Source organism: Lottia gigantea (genome assembly GCF_000327385.1).
Source record: "Lottia gigantea unplaced genomic scaffold LOTGIsca_40, whole genome shotgun sequence".
NCBI lineage: Eukaryota > Metazoa > Mollusca > Gastropoda > Lottiidae > Lottia > Lottia gigantea.
Genome location: NW_008709380.1, coordinates 1,345,490 through 1,355,731, shown reverse-complemented (window position 1 = coordinate 1,355,731; position 10,242 = coordinate 1,345,490). Strand labels below are relative to the sequence as shown.

The 10,242-nt window shown below is 35.2% G+C and overlaps 1 protein-coding gene across 1 annotated transcript in view; it reads right to left on the bottom strand.

Annotated features, from left to right (window-relative positions):
* Nucleotides 1-507: 507 nt before the first annotated feature.
* LOTGIDRAFT_163525 (hypothetical protein) overlaps nucleotides 508-10,242 on the bottom strand; it is a gene marked incomplete at both ends in the record, with an annotated part of 58,364 nt that continues 48,629 nt past the window's right edge. Inside the window, 27 exons of the mRNA XM_009060032.1 lie at nucleotides 508-1,311; nucleotides 1,510-1,647; nucleotides 1,899-2,018; nucleotides 2,241-2,318; nucleotides 2,594-2,746; nucleotides 2,857-3,032; nucleotides 3,291-3,414; nucleotides 3,611-3,716; nucleotides 4,006-4,167; nucleotides 4,423-4,560; nucleotides 4,730-4,899; nucleotides 5,115-5,230; nucleotides 5,377-5,482; nucleotides 5,708-5,902; nucleotides 6,079-6,162; nucleotides 6,374-6,475; nucleotides 6,622-6,771; nucleotides 6,877-7,008; nucleotides 7,256-7,465; nucleotides 7,582-7,632; nucleotides 7,755-7,854; nucleotides 8,164-8,418; nucleotides 8,654-8,812; nucleotides 8,994-9,262; nucleotides 9,379-9,450; nucleotides 9,631-9,735; nucleotides 9,976-10,147. Of these exons, the coding sequence (XP_009058280.1) occupies nucleotides 508-1,311; nucleotides 1,510-1,647; nucleotides 1,899-2,018; nucleotides 2,241-2,318; nucleotides 2,594-2,746; nucleotides 2,857-3,032; nucleotides 3,291-3,414; nucleotides 3,611-3,716; nucleotides 4,006-4,167; nucleotides 4,423-4,560; nucleotides 4,730-4,899; nucleotides 5,115-5,230; nucleotides 5,377-5,482; nucleotides 5,708-5,902; nucleotides 6,079-6,162; nucleotides 6,374-6,475; nucleotides 6,622-6,771; nucleotides 6,877-7,008; nucleotides 7,256-7,465; nucleotides 7,582-7,632; nucleotides 7,755-7,854; nucleotides 8,164-8,418; nucleotides 8,654-8,812; nucleotides 8,994-9,262; nucleotides 9,379-9,450; nucleotides 9,631-9,735; nucleotides 9,976-10,147 (4,447 nt within the window). The remainder of the gene's footprint in view (nucleotides 1,312-1,509; nucleotides 1,648-1,898; nucleotides 2,019-2,240; nucleotides 2,319-2,593; nucleotides 2,747-2,856; nucleotides 3,033-3,290; nucleotides 3,415-3,610; nucleotides 3,717-4,005; nucleotides 4,168-4,422; nucleotides 4,561-4,729; nucleotides 4,900-5,114; nucleotides 5,231-5,376; nucleotides 5,483-5,707; nucleotides 5,903-6,078; nucleotides 6,163-6,373; nucleotides 6,476-6,621; nucleotides 6,772-6,876; nucleotides 7,009-7,255; nucleotides 7,466-7,581; nucleotides 7,633-7,754; nucleotides 7,855-8,163; nucleotides 8,419-8,653; nucleotides 8,813-8,993; nucleotides 9,263-9,378; nucleotides 9,451-9,630; nucleotides 9,736-9,975; nucleotides 10,148-10,242) is intronic.

Here is a 10,242-nt window from a genome sequence, read left to right as displayed (position 1 = left end):
TATTATGTAACATTTAATAGTATCTTTACATGCTGCCAAATAGAGAACATATTTATTTTGGCAATAACTGAATTCAGCTAGCTGCTTAGATTCCAATCTTATTACCGGAGTAAAGTGTCCGGCTCAATGCAAAACATATTAATGGCAAGTGTATACAGTGTTGTCGGTGTAGCCAAGTTGCTGCTGAACACATAAATCATGGTCAAATTCTCTTTTAAATCTGAGATTATCATCGTCGAATTTCGAAATGGACTACGAATTTATACAATAATAAAGAAGATATAAATAAATACACACAAATCACATTAAGGATCAACAAATACAATCTAACAATAAATTGCACTGAAATATTATAAATATATGGAATAATATTGCACTAAATGTTGGAATGAATTAAGAAATTGTATTAAGATGAATGTATAAGTAATGGATAAATTAAGTGAATTGGTCACGTCATAATGACAGCAGTATAAAATTATAAACAATGAATTTCTATCAAAATCTATTTTACAGTCTGGTTTCCAAACGAGTGAAGTCTCCAGAATTACCACTTTCAGCACTTTCTGTATCTCTACTAGTGCTTCTCTGAGGTTCCGGTGGATCAATCAGGAATGGTCCCGTTTCAATGGAATCAAGGTAAGGATCAGGTAGTTGTCCAGAAGGTGGAGCATCTCGTAAGCTATGAACAGACAAGGAGTCGGAATCCGGAAAAAAGATTGATGCTCCCCGAGGACTCGTTGCTCTACTTTCTACCCATTTAGGACTAAGCATTCCATAATCTCGAGATGGCTCACGTCGAGAGTGAACGGGGCTAAGTCCCATTAAATCCGGTTCACTACCATGTCGTGATCGAGATGGACTTCTGGTTCGGTCATCGTAACGAACTGGACTTAAATTACGAGGGAAAGGTTCTTCATCATACCGAGATGGGCTTGAACCTCGGAAGTATCTTTGCTCCGTTGAATCGTGTCTTAATGGACTACCACCGCCACCACCACCTCGTCCATGACGACCATGTGAAGAAGCTATACTGTGTTGACGAAGAGTAGGGCCCATATCAGCCCTATGTTCCCCTCCCATACTGGCACGACGAGCCACTTGTTGACCCAGTTGGGCCAACTGGGCTAAGGGGCTCAGTTGTAGAAGTCTGTTGCTTTCATCTAATTGTCCTGAAGCACCCTGAAGCTGCATCAAAGGATCGGGTTCAGTTGGACCAGGCAGACGAGCTTTACGCCTGAATGATCCCAAACGATGTTTCTGCTCCCATATCTTTTGACGCATGCGTTCCTCGCGCCGTTTCTTCTCCAGCTCCTGAAATGACATGAAACCGACATATGCATGAAATTGACAAAGAGTCCAACAAAACGAACCAATCAAGAAGCACTCATTCAATGATATCCGTAGATGAAATAACTGGCATGTAAAGATTTTCCGGCCCATACACAGAACACAAAACGAAGATAATACATGTAGTATTAGATTTAAAGATTTAAAGACCGGTGTACGTACCTCCACTCTCTGTTTTTCAACTATAGTAGTAACTTGGTATAAGAGATCATCAAGTTTAGTTTCAGTAGAATCTTTACCCATAGATGATAAGGATAACGCACGATCCAACGGGAAAAAATCAAAATTTTCTTTCTGAAGCTGAAAGAGAAACATTTTAAAAGCATTCAGCATTCAGATGCTATTTGCATTGTACATTCCGACTGGTTGCTAATAGCGTCAAGCATATTACTAACAATTGTATATTACTGGTTTTTTAAAATATTCGAGAACTCATAGCGTATTGAATTAAACTAAGATAACAGCTAGTACAACATCCGGAAGTGGAACTCTCACTCTCGTCCAGATAAAGCTTGCTCGTTCTAACGAACAATTCAAATAGCAATACTTACTAGTTTATAGACATACATCTCCAGTGCTGTATAGTCATTGACTTTAGTACCATTTAGATGTATAAAAAAGAAGATATACGCCCACATGTTATGTTCATATCTTACATGGTGATCAAAGCCCTGGAATGAAGTATTATGATTTTCAGACTCGGAAACATTACCACCATCAGACGAATTGTAAAACTGAAGCGATTTAATGTTTGGATATGAACAAGGATTAAGTAAAAATTGCATAGATATGTTCAAGTCGAAGAACTGTCCAGAAATACAAGCATTGCATAATTTACAGGTCCACATCCCTAACTTTGAGTAACCTGGAACTCTCTGTAGGGATTGCCTTACCTTCCCGTGATGTTCAAAATCATAACTATTTCTACTGCAAATAAAACAGATGTCTCTCATATCAGATTCAGCCGTCCACTGTAAAATACAAGTAATATATTTTAAGACATGCATTCAATACAGAGATGAAATGAACCAGCATAATACAGAACAATCATCAAAACACATTGTAACAATTATTAGAGTCTACGCTTAAAATGAAACTATGAAAGCTTGAATCTCATTTAGTAAATATGCTGAAGGAAAATTAGACCAATCCTAAAACCTGATCAGGTAACGGAATAGTAGTGGGTGAATCTTCCAGTGAATTTGCCGGTTTGTGACATTTCAAAGAGGATTCGAGGATACCTTACCTTTAAATCTCGAAGTTCTGAAAATGTATCCACAATGATACCGAAGATAATATTCAGACCAATGGTTGTAATAAATATAAAGAATGATACATGATATAATACAACGACTCCAAATTTCTCAAAGGTTTTCTCATTATCATGTGGATTCATCACCTGAAACATAAAATAACGTCCAATTCAGGTTATTATTTTGCTACACAATCGTGCATGCTTATATGTGAACCTCATTAACCTAAATTTATAGACATGTTCCATTTACTCACCTCGAAAAGATCTCCAATAAGACCATATCGTACAACAGTTATAGTACATTGCCATAGTGTATTGCAATATAAATAGTCTTTAGGGTCAAACATACTCCTCATTAGAGCAAAACCAATAATACCATACAGATAGAAGACCACCAGCCCCAATACAGCTACCCATAGTAATGATTTACCTAAAAGCAAATGAGATGAAAATCAGTTGGACCAAAATTGCACGAAATCAAAAATTTAAATGTTCAACCATTATCAAGAGCCCTTAGAGCTGTAAGTGAAAAAATGGCTATGCTTCATGCAAAGCACTCATAGAAAAGATAGATTGCACTCTGGTATCGTATACGACAAATTTCGGAGAGGTTTTGACAAAAAACGAGGAAATTCAGAATATATTCCATAAGCAGTAATTCAAGATTAGTCTCTAAATGAAAGATTACCGTTCTGAGTGACGGCTTTAATAACTCCACTAAGTAACTGGTTATTATTAACTATATTTAACAGATGGAAGGCGAAAAAATAACCACTGGTAAAAGTCCCTCCAATTGATAAAGCTAAAAATACCTGAAACAAAACATTGGAAAATATTTCTCCTTCTAAACTGAACAGAACTTCTTTTACAAAGTATCAAACAAAAGGTCCCAAAACACTACTGACAAATTACTCTACTAAAAATCATCGTTTTACAACTGCGCTGTCAAGGGGTTTGTAACACCACTCAAAAGACCACAAAAATACTAGTTGATGAATAATATATTACCATATAGTAAAAGGTAGTAAAGCTGAAGAACTGGGCGTCTAATTTAGACTGATGTTCTTTCTTTTTATCAATTTCATCATCGTCCGATTTCTTCTTAAATTTACTCCTGAAATTTATTATTTATCATCATTGAACATAGCATGGTGAATGGGAGCAATACATATTACAGACATGTGTTAGCAAAACGCGTTTGGGTGGAATTTCAGGAACCACGGACGTCTGATTGGAAATTTTAATGGTATAAATCGATGCTATCAGTATCCAAGATACACAAAAATGTTTAGAAAATCTTTTAACTACCCTTTTAATCTAATGACAGCATGTGATAATCATAAAAGGATGCCATCATTTACTTTTAAAGCTATCATGAAGCAATAACACATATTTAAACTTACTTGCAAGAAGTCATGATGCTTTTAAAGTCAGGCAATCGTGGGTGGTTACAAACAAAATAACTAATAAGTACTAATAAGGAAAAGAAATTGTGAGCTCCTCCCAAAGTTTTTATTGTTATTTCATAACTCGACTGGCCCAGATTTATTATAGATGGCACAGGACTGAAAACAAACAAGGTAAGATGGTACAAAATTCAAAAGCTTTTAGAATTTCTGGAGTCGGTACGAAAGTAATTTAAAATAACCATGTGCATAAAGATTAAAGAAGTAAAAAAAAACTTTGCTCAATATTTTTGAATGATGGCATGGACGCAATAACAAGTCTTCATTAAGACGTTTACGTCGTCACCCAAGAACATAAGATTTAACAGTAGTACACTTCAATATCAAAAGAATATAATAGATACGAATTCTTACTCGATAATGGCATGAGGTATACCAGTAGCATTATCCATTATCCCAGGTGTTTCTAGTGATCCTTTAGCTTTCCATGTTACCAACATTAATATATTGATAGCAAAACTGATTATGGTGACACCATGATTCCAAAATAACCTATAAAATAGAACAGTAGAGGATGAATTTAATTTTGCCTGTAATACACATTATCCATATTTTCCAGAACACCAACTCGGAGAGGATCATTGCTATTGTGTTGGTCGTCGAATTCCGCCGCATGTATTGGTAGAATAACAACGACGCTTTGAAGTCAGGGCGTACTCACCATCCCTTTGTAAGACAGATTGCAATAAAATTACTGAGTATTCGTTGTTGATAGGCGATGTCTTTCATAATGTCTTTAGTCCAAGCCATGAGGTCTCGTATTTTGTTACTTGGTGATGATCTGTTCACACCCCATTTTAATTTTTCCTTTACTTCTTCTCTTAAAACTCTCTGTAAATACAATAGGAAAGGAGTCGTGGTAAGGAGTATTTGAAAAAGTAAAAATCGTCCACTGGTGTGATGCATTAACACATCCTTGTATCTTATCTACTTCTGCGAGTGGTAGCAACTATAAACCACGGACGGGACAGTTATGTCACTAATGTATATTCGAGTGTATAGCCTAAAAAGATGTATTTAAACAATATATTTTATCAATACGTTACCTTATTTTTGACTCGGAAGTTAATCTTCTGAAGATCATCTTCTTTCACAATTTCAATTGACATTGAATTCTTCTTGTAGAAATTAAAAGCTTTTTGTTGTAATGGCTGTAATTTTACTGAAATGATTTAAATATTGTAGTCAAATTATCAACCTGAACTGTCTATTAAAATTTAATAACTTGCCTTTATACATTCAATGCACTTCATCACAAAATGTCGATTGGGGATCCTGAGAAAATTTGAAATGAAGTAGTATACTTACTGTTTTCAATAAGTTTAGAATCTGTATCATGCATTCTATTTAATAATAAATATAAACTGAATCCAACATCCATATACTGTTCAGCAAATTCATTTTTCTCTTTTTTCTACCGAAACATAAATAAAGGCAATTAATCTATGAATTCGCGGTATTTTGTTTTATGAAATTACAGTCATCTATATTCAGCGTGGTCTTAACAGTTTTTCAGTCAGGATAATAATCTTCTTTCTAGAAAGCTGCTAGAACCTCACACGCCTCTGTCTGTGGTAATATTAAAACCACCCTTGGTTCGAATGAGTTGACTAATATATATAAAGCTTACGTCACTCACCACAACCCCTTGAAGGAAGCTACCACCAGCCATAGCGAATGTTTTAGCAGTAGACAGAGCACCAGTTGAACCTCCACCAGCAGCCATCATTGCTAGCTTCATGTCTTCCTTTCTATTTTTATCTGGTTGATGCATCTCATAACATTCTGTCATTAGTGCTACCACAGCTTTCTTGTCCAATGTGTCTTTCACTTCCTAAATTACAATGATATCTAGATGCTACCGATATTAGTTTATCACGTACCACCTAGTTCTAAGATGATGCAAGCTAGAACTGTTGCAGATTAACTGATTTCGTCTTGGAGCTTTTATGAAGAACTAGAACGAAAACTTATTCGGTCAATAAATAAAAGAAAAAATTCTATACTTACCATGGCGACCTGAGAAGGACCGTCGCCATTTTCTTCTATTAAAGACATGACTAGGTTGGCTATACTTTGTCTGAGTTCTAGAATCTGGAATATTACAAAACTTAGTCTTAGTAATGGAATTTCAAATTATATATCAGATATCAGTCACCAAGGAAGATGAAAAATCAACATAGGCCCAAAGATATGAGTCCTGTTTACAGTTACAACCAATAACAGTTGCAAAGTCACCCGCTATTTTAATTAAATGACTTGGTATGGCCATATTTTATTTCGTCATTGGAGTAACATCACCTACCTTGTCAGTGATACAATTATCGAAATCTCCCGCTCTCATGATAAAATTAATATAATCTATTATCTTATTATCATATATTACTATTCGGTTTTCTTGATTGCCCTGAAAAACAACGTAAATAAAACAAATAATCTATTTCAGCAACGTAAAAACTAATGAAAAATACCGAACTTCCATTGAAGCCCAAATACATCACAAGATTGGAAAGTGTTTAAAAACGTGTTTAAAAATCGTAAAGCATTACTTACCGCTGTAAATTCATTCATGGTTTCAAACAGTTGTATAACTAAATCGATGTTTTTACCAGTAATATTGGAGTAAACAACGTTCAGGAACCTTGTCACTTCAGCAATTATATCAAATGATTTAACATTATCCGGCTGTTCACGCAGATAATCCTGTATGGAGAAAAAACATGATGGTTTGCTTAGTGATTTCCTTTATCATATATACCTATTTATTATAATTTCACAATTCAAAGTTTCTATTGAGTACCATCCTACCTGAAGTTGTTTATTCTGGCCATCACACATCCTAGCCATCACTTTAAGCACTAACTCTATATAACCATCATTTCTGTATTCTAACGCTGCATTGGTTTCTTCTGCTTGGGCCGGCTCTGGCTCTGGTTCAGACTGAAAAGAAGTTCATCGTCTGTAATTCCAGCTAGATATTAACGCTGCTATATTGCCATGTGCCATAGTCCGCAAGTCCAAAATGTGATGATTACCGTAACTGGAGAGAGCTATGGTTCATGAAATACTAATTCATTCTTCGATGTTATTTACGTCCTACGCAACGATTAACTGAAATGTACCTGTCAATGAGGTACCAATTTTCTTTGCTCTCCGATTTCCGTATGTTCAAGTACTGTTGACTCACCTCAATCTGTACAGCAATCTCCAATTCGTGTTCTGGAGGATCAATCAAAGCTTGATCTTCTTTGATTACTAATGGATTCGTAAAATTCACTTCTTTTTTCAATCCATTTGCTTGAGTTTCTTTCTTAACCTTCTTTGGCTCTTTTCTCTTCTTCGGCTCTTTTGGCTTCTTTTGTTTTTTCTTCTTTCCGGGTGGCTTCTTCTTCGTCGCCTGAGGAAGAAAGCATTAGTAAAACCAATGGGTAAAGCACGGACTTTTCTGTGGCAAATCATTTTATCTATTGAGGAGGTGCATACTGCGAAACATATTCAAAACACCATACTCACCCATCCACCTATTCTTTGTTGTCGTAAAGCATCTTCATAAGCCTTGATTTGCTGAAAAACAAAGTGAAAAGGTAGCAGTATAATAACTAACGATATAGCATCAAATATTCATTTCAGTACTGTGTCAGATATGAGCAGTAATAAGTGTTGTAGGAGAAGATCGGGTTACCTACCTTCAAGGCCGCCAAACTAACAGCAAATGTACTAACAGTCTTTTTACCGCCTGTTGGTGCATCTTTAAGCTTAGCATCTTGTTGAGCTTGTAACGAACGTCTAAAACATAAATGTTACTCATATTATACTGCGAGAATTTTAAATGAAAGATGACAAACATACTTCGACATGCCGTATACAGTTGAATTGCTAAAGCTGTGGCGATATTTAACGTGTTCGTTTTAAAATTTAAAATCTTCTAAGGATGACATCCTGTACCATTTTCCTATACACGACTGATGGGATAGCTGATCTAATGAATTTGTGTTTATCTTGGAAACATGATGCTGCGAACATTTATGCCTTTTGACAACGTATGTTACATTTCCCCCGTAATCTATTACATACTATGACAAAATGAAATCTTACTTTTCTTTGATGGAATTTGTACTGAGGGCCATTCTGTCTCTGACTGCCATGAAGAATACTTCTTCTCTCGTCGACAAGAAATATTTCAACATGGACGATTGAACCACTGCATTAGCATTGAACAACATAATACAAAGGAATGCTAAGACCTCTTTAGCTATTTCATCATTTCGGGAGGCAAGATGAGGTAGAGATTTATTCATTGATCCTCGGGCATCGTAGAAATTCTGGATTGTTGAGATAATCTTTAACTGACTGTAATAGTAAATGATAGAATAATGTATAGGAAAGCTTGTGTTCCATAAAAATGCTCCCTTCGCCGTGAATGAACCAATGAATTTGAAGACCACATCTTGAATGTTTTGGATGAATCTCATTCGTATAAAATATCCTGATGATTTTATCTTATATACGTTATCTAAAACAGATGAAATCTCACAGTACTTTCCTGTTGTCTTGTATACTATTTTTATGGTGTCAATATACTTACGCCTGGATCTTCGGTTCTGAAGTTCTGGTTTCCCAGTCTTCTGGAAGTTTTCTTTCTTCATTATGAATTATAGCTCGAAGAACCTGTAGACATTTTATATTCAACTCATCCATTTCTTGTTTAGCTGTTTCTGATAGCCGTTTACTTTCTTGGCTGATACTAAAATGAAACATACTTGAATTGCACACGAAAAAATAGTTCAGGAGGCAGATTTGAAAGCTAACGCTAATTTTGCAGGCCAGTTTTCAATTAAATGATTCAAATCTGGATGATCTGAATGATCTTCTTTAACAGATTTTATCCATCATCAGTTCAGACTACAAAGACTGTAAATACTTACTCTAATTGTTCGATAAGTTTGGAAGCAGATTCAACCTTTTTGGCGGGTTTCTTTTCATGGGCATTTACAAAACATTTGACCAAACTTTGGAATTCATCACCCAATGGTAACTCTTCGTCACCACCAATAATAGTATATTCTCTTTTAGATTTTAGCTTTAGTTGAGCATTAACACTATTATGACCAGCAAACACTACCGCTGCTGATTTGGCAAAAAATCGGAATTTTGTGTTGAGGTCCACTTCATCAGCATAGTATTCTATGTTACCCTAAAATAAAACATAAAGTTAAATGGTCACTTTTACACTGGCTGATAAACTTTACGGAACAATGAATTGAAAACATATTGACTAAAATTTTAATTTGATTCAGTAAGAATACATACCCTTCTGATAGCACATGACGTATCTTCCACTGTTATACCAGAACCAAATCTCTCCAATACATTTTCTAAGCTCTACAAATACATTGACAATCATAACCAATTTAATTCGCTTACAAAAGACTGTATTTGTCTGTCTTCTTTCTATTTAAATTCATTTGGAATATATTTACCACCCGAAACGGTGCAAGTTCACTGATAAAAGCGTATAAATTGGTAATATTCGTTGAAGTCATGTAATATTAAATTACTTACCGAGTTTGAAAGGTTTGATATTGGTATCAACACTGTCAAGGCATTCACCATGTTTTTCATGTGGTTTGGTTTGTAAAGTAATGGTCCGGTTGTTTCACTAAACACCTAAAAAATAATCACAGGAAGAATATTTAAAGACACTGCGTCATGACATCTTTAAAGTACAAAATATAAAATTTATTGAGGTGTGTAAGAGTTTGAGATGTTAATAATAGACACCGGGTTTAAGTATTTTTTTTAATTATTAATTACATGTCCCCATGAGAATTCCGTACCCAATGGACGTTTCGGCAGAATAAGATGGATAATCGATCAATTGCATTAATGAATCATAAGTTTGCTTACCAGAATTGCTTTAGCTAGCTGATCTGTTATCTCTATCTCATTACCATTGGTAGAATGATCAGGAAAGTAAAACTCTTTAAAGAAAGTCTCGAGGAACGGAAAACACCCTTCCAACATGTAGAGAACTGTACCATAAACTGATGATTCTGAATCGGCAGCATGGAATCCATCACTGAAAATGGACATTGTACTTTTCATTCATTGAACGTACAAAACCGACTGAGAAGTAGGCATTTTCGTTTTGAGATTTTGAAGATGTATATATGA